This window comes from Hippopotamus amphibius, chromosome 2, assembly GCF_030028045.1.
Source record: "Hippopotamus amphibius kiboko isolate mHipAmp2 chromosome 2, mHipAmp2.hap2, whole genome shotgun sequence".
Classification (NCBI taxonomy): Eukaryota; Metazoa; Chordata; class Mammalia; order Artiodactyla; family Hippopotamidae; genus Hippopotamus; species Hippopotamus amphibius.
This window is the reverse complement of record NC_080187.1, coordinates 210,339,402-210,355,725: the sequence shown is the minus strand read 5'-3', so window position 1 is coordinate 210,355,725 and position 16,324 is coordinate 210,339,402. Positions and strand designations below refer to the sequence as shown.

General features: G+C 49.2%; 1 protein-coding gene across 5 annotated transcripts in view; it reads right to left on the bottom strand.

Annotated features, from left to right (window-relative positions):
- The window catches only part of PAQR5 (progestin and adipoQ receptor family member 5), a 93,069-nt gene that overhangs the window by 15,165 nt on the left and 61,580 nt on the right, over nt 1–16,324 (bottom strand). For 4 of the 5 annotated variants that reach the window (XM_057723076.1, XM_057723075.1, XM_057723073.1 and 1 more), the window contains 3 exons: nt 9,849–9,976; nt 6,972–7,177; nt 1,615–1,741 (listed from right to left, as the gene is read on the bottom strand). In XM_057723076.1, coding sequence (XP_057579059.1) covers nt 1,615–1,741; nt 6,972–7,177; nt 9,849–9,976 — 461 coding nt within the window. The other variant, XM_057723078.1, reaches the window with a different exon arrangement.

The following is a 16,324-nucleotide window of genomic DNA, read 5'->3' as shown; positions in this document are numbered from 1 at the left end:
TAGTCTTGAGACAGAGCCTGGAAACAAGACTCACCCCCACGGAAAGCTGCTCCATGCTTCCCACCTGCCTGAGGACAGGTAAGTGGAAGGCAACTTGTGGCAAGCATTCCTGATGCTGGTGAAAGCTCTATCCTTTGATTTTTTTTACAGAAAATCAGCCTGTCAATTTTGGGAAACTTGCCTGTCTCTGGATCCCACCATACCTAAGTGTCACCCAAAGAAAGCTGGAGCCAAAATCACTGTGGGGAAGCTGCAGAAGCATACTTCTCCCTCCCTGTTTTCTCCTGGGGAGGGAAGAGTTGACAGCTGCCAGGAATAAGAATTCTATGAGGCCAGCAGCAGTCTACTCGGGAGACTCAAACTGGCTCCGAGGTCTCAGGTGGAAGGACCGACGGCCAGGGGAGACCGCCAGCCTTCCATGGCACTCTTCCTAACCCACCATGGAAGGCCCCCAGCACCTGGCATCATCCACACAGAGATGTTACCCCAACACTACCATCTGAGAGGCTTCCTAAGTAATTTTGTGTAGTTCGCTTTACCAAGGGCGGAATAAACTAGAGTGGTTATCCTGAAAATTGCCTCTGTACTCACACTCCAGTGAGCTTCCCTGAGTAAAGGGAAAAAAACAGAAGGAATGAGACCCAGTGAGCTGGGCATGACGCATGGCCATTGGGCTTCCCCTGCGGATGCGTCGGTCATTTGAATATCACCCATCACCCACCACGCATATAGGCATGTGGTTTTTGCAAATGGAAGGTTTGAAGGTTTGTGTGTTGTCAGATGATAGCATTTTTTAATTAAGGTGTGTATGTTGTTTCTTTAGACATAATGCTACTGCATACTTAATAGACTGTAGTGTAAATATGACTTCTGTATGCACTGGGAAACCAAAAACTTTGTGTGACTCGCCTTATTGTCATGTTGGCGTTACTGCGGTGATCTGGAACAAACGTGCAGTGTCTCCGAGGTGTGCCTCTCTCTAAAGGCAGGCCCCCTCTGTGCCTATTAGCAGATGGCCCATTTATGGGGCACTTCCTGTGGGCCAGGCTTGTGCTAGGTGTTCCGGATACATTACCTGTAATCCTTACATCCATCTCACAAGGTAGCTGTGCTGACCCCACTTTTCTCTTTTTAAGCCATGCCACATGGCTTGTGGGATCTTCGTTCCCCAACCAAGGATTGAACTTGGGCAGTGAAAGCGCCCAATCCTAACCACTGGACCACCAGGGAGCTCCCCTGGCCCCATTTTATAGATGAGCAACCGGAGGTCCAAGATGGGTAAGTGACTTGTTCGGCAACAGAACCAGCTACATAATTTGAGGAACCCAGAGCAGGAGGGTTGTTCAAAAATCATTAAGTATTTCACAACAGCAACAGCAGGGAATTAAACCAAGTGTGGTGCCCTCTTGATCACGGGCCCTGAGCTCCTGCACAGGCTGTGTGCCCGTGACGCTGGTCCTGCCCAGCCACTGGAAGTCCATCTGGAACTAAGTCTCAGGCTCCCGAGTGCCTCTTCCGCTGTCCCTGCCAACAGTCCAGGGAGCTGCGTGCTCCGCCCCTCCCCCCGTCCCCCCAAGGCCCCCCCATCCCACCTGAGATAGCGCAACCAGGTACCTGGAGTAGCAGGAGAGGCCGGTGCTGACGATGGTGTTCAGCACAGCCAGGACCACGTAGTAGCTGTGCAAGGTGGTGTTCACCAGTGTGTCCGGGAACACGTAGGCAGAGTAGGCGATGGCCGAGCCTGGGAAGGAAAACCAGCCTTGGGCAAGAAGCCAGGACTCAGCACTGTCTGGACTCCTTGGGAAGAGCAACCCCCTGCATCTGGCTGAGCCCCCATCATCCCCACAGAGCATGAGCAGGCCTGCCACCCCGCCCTTGCTTATGCCATCACCCCTCCCAGCACGTATGTCCCCGTCTCTTCCCTGCCTACCCAGATCCCAGCCTGAGAATGTTCGGTGAGCTAGTGTTGCTCCAAGGGCTTGACATGTATTAACTCACATAATCTTTACAACCACCCTCGGACATCAATCCTGCACTCACCCTCAATTTACAGATAAGGAAACGGAGGCACAGAGAGGTTTAGTAAGCCACCCAGGGCACACAGCTAGACTGCAGCAAAGCCAAGCTTCAAACGCAGGCAGTTCAGCCACAGTCCCTGCTTTTAACCACATGCTATGGTCTGCATGACACCCCAGTGTGCTCGGCTTTGCTCTGAGTGTGTACCTCTCGCCTGCCTGTTGGCGTGGGTGTTCCCTGTGCAATGATCAAGGCTGTGGGGGAGGGGAGGGGAGAGGCGGTGGGGGGAGGAAGAGCCCTTGCTGAGGTGAGGTGTGTCATATCAGTGAACCAGGGCACTGGCCAGCTGAGAGTGTTTTGTTTCGTTTCAGGTTCTGGAGTTTGTGTGAGAAGAGTTACTGAAGGACTGTCTGGAAACCTGTCTGCTGCAGCTTTTACTTGAAAGAACAGAGGACATCACTGTCCTTTTCACAAGGAACAGGTGTGTCCAGGGCCTGGACCAGATGGCCTCTCTGGGCACCCTCACCTGCTGAGGTCCCTTCTGGGAGAGGCAGCCACAGGCCTGTCAGCCCAGAGCCTAAGGTCAGACACCTGTTATCCAAAAACAAAGAGCACCTTGGAATCCTAGCTCAAGGCTGAAACAGGCCTCAGGCCATGCAGGCTCAACCTCTGCCTTCATCCCGTTTGACTGGTGAAATCTAGTGAATCAGAGGGATGTGCCCAGGGTCACACAGGCAGAAAGGGCCAAGAATCGCCACCTCCTGGTAGAGTCCGCCCCACGCCTGCAGGCTCTCTGTGCGAGTTCAGCTGGGAGCTGCCTCCAGGGGGACACACAGACTCTCTTCTCATACTCTGGGGAGGCCCCCATGTGGACCAGGATGCATCCGCTCTGTGTGTATTGACGGAGGCTAAGTCCCATTGAAGAGCGAGGGAGCCTCAGTCCCCACCAAAACCTACAGTGGGAAGCAAAATTGATGAGTGCTTCCAGGTGGGCTCCAGCGTGAGGTGGGTGTTCAGGATGGGCGGGCATGCAGCAAAGGGGCTGACCTTGGAAGCATGCTCGGAAGATGAGGGATTCTGCCAGGTGCCTGAGGGCAGCGAGGGCTCTCCAGGGAACAGAAGCAGGAGACAGCTTTGGATGCTAGATTAAGAGAAATGAACGTCCCCTTTCAGGCAACAGGGGGCCACTGAGGGTTTTTGAGTGGGGAGGGTTAAAATGGTCAAAGCCTAGTGAAAGTGCACAGGAGGGACAAGAGGGAGGGGAACAGCTGGACATCAGGGAAGAAGCTGATCAAACACCACCCTCCAGGGATTGAGGGTTTCCAGGAGGTCGGGGAGGAGGAGAGGTGGCTGCAGATAAGGGAGTCCCAGGTAGAACCCACAGGCTATCTCAACTGACCAGACCTTCCTTCCAGGTTTACTGAACACCCTCACGGCAGGCTCTGGGCTACAGACTGGAAAACTGGGTGTGAAAGATGCATGTACTGGGCATATACCCAGAGAAAACCATAATTCTAAAAGACACATGCGGGACTTCCCTGGTGGCGCAGTGGCTAAGAATCCACCTGACAATGCAGGGGATACGGGTTCGAGCCCTGGTCCAGGAAGATACCACATGCCGTGGAGCAACTAAGCCCGTGAGCCATAACTACTGAGCCTGTGCTCTAGAGCTTGCAAGCCACAACTATTGAGCCCACGTGCCACAACTACTGAAGCCCGCATGCCTAGAGGCTGTGCTCTGCAACAAGAGAAGCCACTGCAATGAGAAGCCCACGCACCACAATGAAGAGTAGCCCCCACTCGCAGCAAGTAAAGAAAGCCTGCGTGCAGCAACAAAGACCCAACACAGCCAATAACTAAATTAATTAATTAAATAAAAAAAAGACACATGCACCCCAATGTTCATTGCAGCACTATTTACAATAGCCAGGTCATGGAAGCAACCTAAATGTCCATCAACAGACGAATAGATACAGATGTGGTACATATATACAACGGAATATTACTCAGCCGTAAAAAGGAATGAAACTGGGACATTTGTAGAGACATGGATGGACCCAGAGACTGTCATACAGAGTGAAGTAAGTCAGAAAGAGAAAAACAAATATCGCATATTAACGCATATATGTGGAATCTAGAAAAATGGTACAGATGAACCGGTTTGCAAAGCAGAAATAGACATAGATGTAGAGAACAAACATATGGACACCAAGGGGGGAAAAGCCGGGGAGTTGAAGGGGAGGTTGGGGTGGGATGAATTGGGAGATTGGGATTGCCGTATATACATTACTAATAAGAAAAAAATATCAAATTGTACACTTTAAATATATGCAGCTTATCGTGTGTAAATTATATCTCAATAAAAGTTCTTAAAAAAAAAGAAAGATGCCTGACTGTCCTCAGGGAGCTGTTCTCAGTGGGGACACAAATGAAGGCATCACTGGCAGAGCTCCCTGGAGGTAGCTGGGGACGTGGAGGAAGCCACAGGCAGGGGCCCCGAGGCTCCTGGGCCCTGGCTCTGCCACTTACAAGCTGCGCGACCTGGGTCACTGACACCTGCACTGGTGTCACCTGCAGCGAGAGTACAGTGTTAGTCCCCACCGCACGGGCCTGCTGTCAGGGTTAACTAGGTGACCGTGGTAATCACCACCTTCTGCTGCTTACTAAGTGCCAGGCGCTGTCCAACACGCTTCACTTACAACACTCATTTCATCTTTATAACACTCCTGCAAGGAAGACACTATGCCAACTGTGTGGATGAGGGAACTGAGACTTGGAGAGGTTAAGAAACTTGCCCGAGAGCATATAACCATCAGGGGCGGTGGCAGTGAGGCCGCTAAGCCCCGTGTTACATGACCCCTTGGTGATGTGGGTTGGGTGCTTAGCGTGGAGCCTGCCGCAGAGGGATGACTCCAGAACACCTACTCTTATCATAAACGGGTCTGGGGCAGGCGAGCGAGGGCTACGGGCACTGCCAGGTTAAGGAGTCTGGACTTCATCCCAGGTAACTGGGAACCTGGAAAAGTTCAAGTGGGAGGGCTGCCACTGCCAGAAGGCCTTGGGGAAACCCCACAGGGCAGCTGGGTGAAGCCCAGGGGAGAGCCGTGAGGGTCTGAGCCAAGGGACACAGCCGATTTGAAAAGGATGCAGGAGAACCTCAACGGAGCTTGCCAACGGATTAGGCAGGATGGTGAACGGGGGTGGGCGGGGAGTGAGAGGCAGGGGCAACTCGATGGTTCACAGATTTCTGACTTGAAGGGGAGTAGATGCAGGGGCACGGGCAGGGAGGACGTCGACAGTCTCAGTCCAAGGGCTGGACGTGTGGCGGAGCTCAGGCGAGCGGGTTACTATAGATGGGGTTTGGGAGTGGCTCCCCCAGAGGTGTGAGGGGATGGTGTGGGCACACAGGAGATCTCCCAGGGAGCCTGACCACATAAGAGCAGAGGTCTGGGACTTCCCTGGTGGCGCAGTGGATAAGACTCCACGCTCCCAACGCAGGGCACCCAGGTTCGATCCCTGGTCAGGGAACTAGATCCCACATGCATGCCGCAACTAAGAGGTTGCGTGCCACAACTAACGAGCTGGCGAGCCGCAACTAAGGAGCCATGGAGCTGCAACTGAGGAGCCTGCCTGCTGCAGCTAAGAAGCCCTCCTGCCACAACTAAGACCCGGAGCAACCAAATAAATAAATATTAAAAAAAAAAAAAAAGAGCAGAGGCCTGAGAGTGGATTCCCAGCTCGCCTACCTATGGAACGGGGGAGGAAGGGGAAGAGGCAAAGCAGAAGGAGCATGTGGCTGGGCGGGAGGAGGACTAGCGGGGAGTGATGTAACAGGGGCCAGAGGAAGCAGGGGAGGTTTGAGGAGCATGGGCGGGCCCCTGCATCAAAGGCTGGAGAGAGAGCCCATGGGGCCTGCATGAATCCTGAGAGTCAGGAGGAGGCTGGGCCCTTGGCAACCAGAGTTTTGGTGAATGGTGGGGACTGGACAGCAGAGCACTGAGGAGTGGTGAGGCTTAGAGACTGTGCATGCGTGTGTGTGTATCTGTGTGTGTATATGTATGTACGTGTACATGTGTGTTACTAGCGACGAGAGAGAGAGAGAGATGTAGGAGAATAGGAGGGAGGGAGGCTCCTCACACACCCTTCTCTTGGGCAAGGGAAGATGGTGACTTTGCTTTCACCCCTGGAGCAGGAGCAGGAGGGAGGAAGAGGCTAGAGCTGGATGTGAGGGAAAGGGACGGACGCCCACAACTGGGGAGAGGAGAGGAGACAGGAGGAAGGGGCATCACAGTTAAGGGAAACAGGAGGAGGCTGGGGTGTTAACCCCCTACCTCCCCTCTCTCTATCCCTGAAGCACTCTGAGCCAAGGGCTAACCCCTACGAGCCTCCAGACCGGGGGAGTTCGTGACCAGCCCCTTCTCTGCCCAGCACAACAGGGACCAGCACCGATGTGTGGAGTTGGCTCACCCTGGCCTGTGACAGCGGAGAACTCACGAGCCAATTGCTAAACACAGCCGTCATTAAAAATTAAATGACATAAAATTACAATGAAATGAATCATATTAACAAGAGTAATAACCGTTCAATCAATGCACCCGCTGTATCTGTACAGAGGAATGGCTACATCATGGGGTCCTACTGCGCGTCTCTCCCCAGCCCTGTGGTCAGTGATGCTGGCAGCGTGAGGCCAACCACGGAGGAGCATTTACACCACAGCAATCTGCCAATGCCACAGACCAGGAGTTTTGTCCCACGAAAACCAGTTGTTAAGTATTCGCCAGCACACCTCTGGACGAGTGTCTTAGAAAACATTCACCAGACAACTGGGCAGGGGCACTGGCACGGCAGGGACTTTTCTGCAAGCCCACTAGAGCCTCAGGGTGACCCAGCTCCCAGGGGAAGGGGCAGGTGGCCCGGTCATGGGGGAGCGGAGGCGAGAGCAGGGCCTGACGTACCCAGGCTGAAGAGGTTGACGGCGCCGTAGTCCAGGAAGTAGCAGATGTGCCGGGCGTTCCTGGACATGGAGCTGAAGGTGTGCGCACAGCTGGATGCCAGGGGGTACACGCAGCTGGCGCCCATGTACACGAGCAGAGGCCAGGCGTAGCTGTCATTCAGGACGTCCGTCACACGCAGGGTGCTCACAAACCTCCATGTGAAGAACCTGGAACACGGGGGGGCGCCCTTTACCTCCAACACAGGTGCTCCTCTTACAGTCCTCACCTGACTGTCGTCTGCCTTCCATTTCCTTGGGATGACCAGCTCCTACATGGTCTCACTTTGGTGACATGCCATGAGCGAGGAAGGGTGAGTGGGGTCCTTTTTTTTGCTTGGAAATATGCAGGATGGGCAATGGTCCAGTCCCCTCCCCCTGCCTGTGGTGACAGATCCCTCTTCCAGCATCTTGCCCAGGTGACTCTCCAGCTTCAGCTTGCATGCTTCCAGGGATGGGGAGCTCACCACTTTCTGAGGCAGCTCTGAGTGTTGGAAAGTTTCACTGAGCGCCACCTGTCTCCCCAGAATCTCTCTCCATTGGGTCAGCCTTAGTTCTGCCAAATCAGCACCATAGAAAACAAACCCATCAAATATCTCAAGGCTGTCATCATAATCCCTTCCCACCTCTCTGAACTGCAAATTAAATAACCTCAGTGCATTCAACCATTCCTCATAGGATCCAAATTTGGCCTTGTATCAGACCTGCGGTTGGTCCAAGCTCCCCTTGCAGGAGGCGCTCTCAAAGAGAAGCAGTCCCCTCTGGAGGGTCTGGAAAGTCTGGAAGACAGCAGGACTATTTTCTCCCCCCTCTTCCATGCTATTCCTCTACTCAATATCACCATCTCTTTTCTGAGGGGCCTGGTCCCACAGCTGAGTCTCGGCCAAGCCTAGGCCTCCGGACTCTTCTCTGCACAGAGACACGGCAGTTCTGCGTCAGATCTGCCTACCCTATAACCCATGCGCGGGAGTCTTGCCTGAAGAGCTGCCTGCTTCCACAAACTGCTCCTAGAGAGTCAGGCCCCTTTCCCACGCATGCTCCCAGGGAAGGGACTTAAAGCTTTTCACGCGGGAACGCCAGGAGCATCGCTATATCCTCTGGCTACCCTTGGGATCTTTTCCCTCCTGTCCCAGCAGAAATGAAGCGTAAGCTATCTGCTATTTTTCAAAACGCACCCTGTCATCATCTCGAGATTCTTCTCGAGACCCACTTCCCTGGGGCATCTTTCTCTGGCTCTCCCAAGCCCTTCCTGCTGCTCCACGTTGCACGCTCAGGGCCTGGCAGTGCCCCAGTGGGGCAGCCCCACCAGCATGGTTCAGTTGTAAAACAGCTACGAGGGAATCTGCGCACAGGAACTCAAGCTCCGCAAACAGGGATGGTCAGGCCGGCCCTCTGTAGTGGCATGAACTTCAAAACAGCCCAGTCACCTGTGGTTCATCCAGAAAACCAAATACCATGCATCTGTTCAAAAGCCAGAGAGGCTTGTGTGGGGGACAGACAGAGACCTCCGAGGGAAAAGCAAGGGAGGAGCAGACGGAGGAAAGAACCGGGTGTACATACACGTCACAGATGCTCGCGTCTCTAGAAAAGCGTCCTGGGAGGCTGCACAAGCAGCAGGTCACCCCAGCAGCTCCAGGGAGGAAAAGAGGGGCTGGGGGACACACCGACTCTATTCCCTTCTGCAATGTTACAATTTATTCGCCTTTAGACTTTTTACTTACGTTTATTTAAATTTAAAACGACCAACGGCCTTCTTGAGCGGACCTTGCTGCCACCCTGAGCAGTCTGCAGGCCCTAGGGCTTCTTTATAGGTGACCCTATCCCACCCCAAGCCTGAGCTCTCTCTCTTCTCTGCTGCCGACGTTTCTGGCACCAAACGGCCTTCCCCTGCATTGTGGGCCCCGTCTGTCTCCGACTGCTGGCCGAGCAGGCTGCCGTCCTCGGGCCCCACTCCATCCCACACCCTGGGATCCTTCCTACTCTTTCAGCTTCTCAATATGATTGGGAGGGGGAGTCCAAGACCAGCCTGTGCGAGAACTTACCATGGGATGTAAGCGAGTCATGCCCTTCTCTGGGCCGCATCTGCGTCAGCCAATGGTGGTCTGAGCGGGCCGGTGGCCTGCGTGACCTCCGAGGTCCTTCCAGCTCTCAAACCCTGTGACCCTGTCTCCACCCTCCATCTGCTATGCACAGGCACCAGGTGTGTGACGCTGGTCTTTGGCCCCCATCTTTCTCAGCCAGGTCCCTCCTCCCCTTCCTGGCAATTCCCACTTGTGCGTGCACCCTTGCTGGGGGGTTCTCTGGGCTCGTTCTCATAAAGTGCAGCCTGACCAAGTGCCTCAAAGCAGCTGAGGTTCCAGAACAATCACGGACAGCCGGATCTCTGTGCCCCACGCCTTTGCCAATGTCTCCTCCCCTCATCGGCAGGGCAACCCCAGGAACGGTGCAGACCGTCACTCCTGCTTTCTAGTTGGGAACATGCAAAGCCCAGAGAGGTCAAGTGGCTTGCTCAAGCTAGGGAATTTTAGCCAGGGCTTCTAGAAGACCCAGAAGGCCTCCAGGACTGAATAAGACAATGCTCTCAAATCAGGCCCTGAGCAGGGGAGCAGGGAGCGCCTGGGGAGCTGCCAGGAGCCCCTCGAATCCTACTACGTACAATCCATGCCCTAGAGCTCAGCCCAGCAGCAGGCCCCCACGCCTCCCAGCTCCACACCCATGCGCCGCGGGGGCGTCCCCCAAATCCCAGCACAGAATCTCAGCTCTCTCCACCCCAGCTGTGTTTAAAGAAGCCCCAGTTCCCAGGCTCTGAATGAGACAGCTGGTCAAGGGGGCTGTGAGGTACCAGAAGGGCAGCAAGTGCGTCCAGATATTGAGGGTCTCATTGGTCATTTGGAAAAGGCTGAGGAGACAGGCAGTGGCGGAACTCTGTGGATGTCGGTAGCCGAAGAGGATGCCCTGCTCATGGAATACCTGCAGGAGGAAGAGAAAGGGGCGCCGAGGTGAGACGAGAGGGTGGTGGGAAGGTCTCAGGAGGAGCCTCTCTGGTAGCATCTAGCTTTCTCCCAGGCTGTGCACTAGGACGCGTCAGCCTGGAGCGCTTGGCCCTGAGTCCTTGACCTGTCAAGCTGCTCCTCGCCTCCTTCCCGTGGCTTCTAAAATCCCATGTCCTTCCAGAAGCCTGCAGCCAGGCTGGAGGAGAGGATTCAAGGCCCTGACACCCCCTGGGAGTCCAGCCTGACTTTGCATTCCCAGACGCACGTACTCCTGTCATGAATATTGCCTAAGAATCTGGTTTTGCACCCTCTGCCTGGGGCCTACAGCCCGGTCTTTGGATGCCTTCCGTGGTGGGTCGGCATGTATGCTGCCTGTCCGAGCCGATGATCCCCGGGTGTCAGGGCTGCTGGGGTGATCTCTGCAGCCGCTCCCCGCCGGGGCCAGGATATATCCACCAAGGCGCTTCACAAAGGCCTCTGGATAGTGAGGACGATGATGGCACCAGCCTGGGCTGCAGGAGGAGGAGGCTGGTGACAGCAGGGCCCCCACCCACACCGCCCACCTGGCGAGGCTCTCAGTAACCGCCTCACACGAGAAACTTGGACTGGTCAGGTAAAACATGGGGTGTCACGCCGCCTGGAGGACTGCGTTACAGCCATTAAAGACGGTAATTACGGGAGAAAAAGATGGCGGCGAAGTAGAGAGACGTGGAGTGCATCCCTCTCCACAGATGCATTGGGAATGCACGGAAGGACATAGTCATTCCCACAGAGAACCAGCTGAACACCAGCAGACGGCCTCGGACACCGGAAAGGGCTGCGGAGAACCTGACATAGCCGTGCCGAGACCAGCTCGGCGACTCGAGACTGAATATTCGTCTAATCCAATACTTGGACATTAGTCTGAGGCTTGGACAGTCTTCTATAAACACCTCTATCACCAGGACAAGCAACCCCAAAAGCTTGGACAACCATGAGGAAACAAAGAAACACCATGCAGGCAAAGGAGCAGGAAAAAAACCCACAAGACCAAATAAATGAGGAGGAAATAGGAAAAATGCCTGAAAAAGAATTTAGAGTAATGATAGTAAAAATGATACAAAATCTCGATAACAAATTAGAGAAAGTACAAGAAACAGTTCATAAGAACTCAGAAAAACAAACAGCAATGGATAACAAAATAACTGAAATTAAAAATACTCTAGATGCTCTAACCAGCAGAATGACTGAGGCAGAAGAACGAATAAGTGACTTGGAAGATAGAATGGAAGAAATAAACGCCACAGAGCAGGAAAAAGATAAAAAAATAAAAAGACTAGAAGACAGCCTCAGAGACCTCAGTGATAACCTTAAACGTACCAACATTCGAATTATAGGCATCCCAGAAGAAGAAGAAAACAAGAAAGGGTCTGTGAAAATATTTGAAGAGGTTCTAGTGGAAAACTTCCCCAACATGGGAAAGGAAATAATTAACCAAGTCCAAGAAGCACAGAGAGTCCCATACAGAATAAACCCAAGGAGAAATACACCAAGACACATATTAATCAAACTAACGACAATTCAACACAAAGAAAAAATATTAAAAGCAGCAAGAGAAAAGCAACAAACAACATATAAGGGAAAACCCATCAGGATAACAGCTGACCTTTCTACAGAAACTCTGCAGGCCAGAAGGGAATGGCAGGATATACTGAAAGTCCTGAAAGAGAGAAACCTACAGCCAAGAATACTTTACCCAGCAAGAATCTCATTCAGATTTGAGGGAGAAATCAAAAGCTTTCCAGACAAGCAAAAGTTAAGAGAATTCAGCACCACCAAACCAGCCTTACAACAAGTGCTAAATGAACTTCTCTAAGTAGGAAACACAAGAAAAGGAAAACACCTACAAATACAAACCCAAAACAATTAAGAAAATGGTAATTGGAACACACATGTCAATAATCACTTTAAATGTAAATGGATTAAATGCTCCAACCAAAAGACACAGACTGGCTGAATGGATACAAAAACAAGACCCTTCTATATGCTGCCTACAAGAAACCCACTTCAGACCAAGGGATACATATAGACTGAAAGTGAAGGGATGGAAAAAGATATTCCATGCAAATGGAAGTCAAAAGAAAGCTGGAGTAGCAATACTCATATCAGACAAATTAGACTTGAAAGTAAAGACTATTAAAAGAGACAAGGAAGGGCACTACATAATGATCAAGGGATCCATCCAAGAAGAACATATCACAATGGTAAATATCTATGCCCCCAATATAGGAGCACCTCAATACATAAGGCAAATGCTAACAGCTATAAAAGGGGACATCGACAGTAACACAATTATAGTGGGAGACTTGAACACCCCACTTACATCAATGGACAGATCATCCAAACAGAAAATAAATAAAGACACACAAGCTTTAAATGACACATTAGACCATCTCGACTTAATTGATATTTATAGGACATTCCATCCAAAAACGACAGACTACACTTTCTTCTCAAGTGCACACGGAACATTTTCCAGGATAGATCACATCTTGGGTCACAAATCAAACCTCAGCAAATTCAAGAAAATTGAAATCATATCAAGCATCTTCTCAGACCACAACGCCATGAGACTAGATATCAATTACAGGAAAAAAACTGCAAAAAATACAAACACATGGAGGCTAAACAATTCACTATTAAACAACCAAGGAATCACTACAGACATCAAAGAGGAAATCAAAAAGTATCTAGAAACAAATGACAACGAAAACACAACAACCCAAAACCTATGGGACGCAGCAAAAGCAGTCCTAAGAGGGAAGTTTATAGCAATACAGTCCTACCTTAAGAAACAAGAAAATGATCGAATAAACAACCTAACCTTACACCTCAAACAACTAGAGAAAGAAGAACAAAGAAACCCCAAAGGGAGCAGAAGGAAAGAAATCGTAAAGATCAGAGCAGAAATAAATGAAAAAGAAAGGAAAGAAACCATAAGAAAAATAAATAAAACTAAAAGCTGGTTCTTTGAGAAGATTAACAAAATTGATAAACCATTAGCCAGACTCATCAAGAAAAAAAGGGAGAAGATGCAAATCAACAGAATTAGAAATGAAAAAGGAGAAGTCACAACGGACACCTCAGAAATACAAAACATCATGAGAGACTACTACAAGCAACTATATGCCAATCAATTGGATAACCTGGAAGAAATGGATACATTCTTAGAAAAATACAATCTTCCAAGACTGAACCAGGAAGAAATAGAAACCATGAACAGACCAATCACAAGTACAGAAATTGAGGCAGTGATTAAAAATCTCCCAACACACAAAAGCCCAGGACCAGATGGATTCACAGGCGAATTCTATCAAACATTTCGAGAAGAGTTAACACCTATCCTTCTCAAACTCTTCCAAAATATTGCAGAAGGCGGAGCACTCCCAAACTCATTCTATGAGGCTACCATCACCCTGATACCAAAACCAGGCAAAGATGTCACAAAAAAAGAAAACTACAGACCAATATCACTGATGAATATAGATGCAAAAATCCTCAACAAAATACTAGCGAACAGACTGCAACAGCACATTAAAAAAATCATACACCACGATCAAGTGGGGTTTATCCCTGGGATGCAAGGATTCTTCAATATACGCAAATCAATCAACGTGATACAGCATATCAACAAATTGAAGGATAAAAACCATATGATCATTTCAATAGATGCAGAAAAAGCTTTTGACAAAGTTCAACATCCATTTATGATAAAAGCTCTCCAGAAAATGGGCATAGAAGGAAATTACCTCAACATCATAAAAGCCATATATGACAAACCAAAAGCCAACATTGTTCTCAATGGAGAAAAACTGGAAGAATTCCCTCTAAGAACAGGAACAAGACAAGGGTGTCCACTCTCACCACTGTTATTCAACATAGTTTTGGAAGTGTTAGCCACAGCAATCAGAGAAGAAAAAGAAATTAAAGGAATCCAAATTGGAAAAGAAGAAGTAAAATTATCACTCTTTGCAGATGACATGATACTATATATAGAAAACCCTAAAGACTCTACCAGAAAACTGCTAGCACTCATTGATGAGTTTAGTAAAGTAGCAGGATACAAAATTAATGCACAGAAATCTCTTGCATTCCTATACACTAACAACGGAAGAGCAGAAAGAGAAATGAAGGAAACTCTCCCATTCACCATTGCAACCAAAAGAATAAAATACCTAGGAATAAACCTGCCTAAGGAGGCAAAAGATCTGTATGCAGAAAACTTTAAGACATTGATGAAAGAAATCAAAGATGATATAAACAGATGGAGGGACATACCATGTTCCTGGATTGGAAGAATCAACATCGTGAAAATGACTGTACTACCCAAAGCAATTTACAGATTTAATGCAATCCCGATCAGATTACCAATGGCATTTTTCACAGAACTAGAGCAAGAAATCTTACGATTTGTATGGAAACGCAAAAGACCCCGAATAGCCAAAGCAATCTTGAGAAGGAAAAATGGAGTTGGTGGAATCAGGCTTCCTGACTTCAAACTATACTACAAGGCCATAGTGATCAAGACAGTATGGTACTGGCACAAAAATAGAAAGGAAGATCAATGGAACAGAATAGAGAACTCACAAGTAAGCCCAAACACATATGGGCACCTTATCTTTGACAAAGGAGGCACGAGTATACAATGGAAAAAAGACAGCCTCTTCAATAAGTGGTGCTGGGAAAATTGGACAGCAACATGTAAAAGAATGAAATTAGAACACTTCCTAACACCATACACAAAAATAAACTCCAAATGGATTAAAGACCTACATATAAGGCCAGACACTATCAAACTCCTAGAGGAAAACATAGGCAGAACACTCTTTGACATACATCAAAGCAACATCCTTTTTGACCCACCTCCTAGAATCATGGAAATAAAATCAAGAATAAACGAATGGGACCTCATGAAACTTAAAAGCTTTTGCACAGCAAAAGAAACCATAAACAAGACTAAAAGGCAACCCTCAGAATGGGAAAAAATAATTGCCTATGAAACAACGGACAAAGGATTAACCTCCAAAATATACAAGCAGCTCATGCAGCTTCATACCAAAAAAGCAAATAACCCAATCCACAAATGGGCAGAAGACCTAAATAGACATTTCTCCAAAGAAGACATACAGATGGCCAACAAACACATGAAAAGATGCTCAACATCACTCATCATCAGAGAAATGCAAGTCCAAGCCACAATGAGGTATCACCTCACACCAATCAGAATGGCCATCATCACAAAGTCTGGAAACAACAAATGTTGGAGAGGGTGTGGAGAAAAGGGAACTCTCCTGCACTGTTGGTGGGACTGTAAGTTGGTACAGCCACTATGGAAAACAATTTGGAGGTTCCTTCAAAAACTACAAATAGAACTACCATATGATCCAGTCATCCCACTCCTGGGCATATACCCAAAGAAAACCATAATCCCAAAAGAAACTTGTACCATAATGTTTATTGCAGCACTCTTTACAATAGCCAGGACATGGAAGCAACCTAAATGCCCATCAACAAATGAATGGATACAGAAGATGTGGCATATATATACAATGGAATATTACTCAGCTATAAAAAGGGATGAGATGGAGCTATATGTAATGAGGTGGATAGAACTACAATCTGTCATACAGAGTGAAGTAAGTCAGAAAGAGAAAGACAAATATTGTATGCTAACTCACATATACGGAATCTAAAAATGGTACTGATGAACTCAGTGACAAGAACAGGGAAGCAGATACAGGGAATGGACTGGAGAACTCGAGGTATGGGAGGGGGCGGGGGGTGAAGGGGAAACTGAGAAGAAGCGGGAGAGTAGTACAGACATATATATACTACCAACTGTAAAATAGTCAGTGGGAAGTTGTTGTATAACAAAGGGAGTCCAACTCGAGGATGGAAGATGCCTTAGAGGACTGGGGCAGGGAGGGTGGGGGGGAATCGAGGGGGGGACGTCAAGGAAGGGAGGGAATATGGGGATATGTGTATAAAAACAGTTGATTGAACCTGGTGTACCCCCCAAAAAAATAAAATAAAATAATAATAAAAAAAAAAAAAAAAAAAAAAAAAAAAAAGACGGTAATTACGGAGGAGACGAGGCAGGAGGGACAAAAGCTCAGGATGCAACCTTCCGGGAAAAAAAGTGGGATGTCAACTCAATTCCTGCCATGACGACTAGAACTGTGGGAATTTACGTACACGTGGTGGGGTGGAGGCTGGGAGGAACGTGGAAAAGGAGAGTTTCACTTGTTGACGTAGCAGGATTTGCAGGAGATTTTTCCCCCCTTGT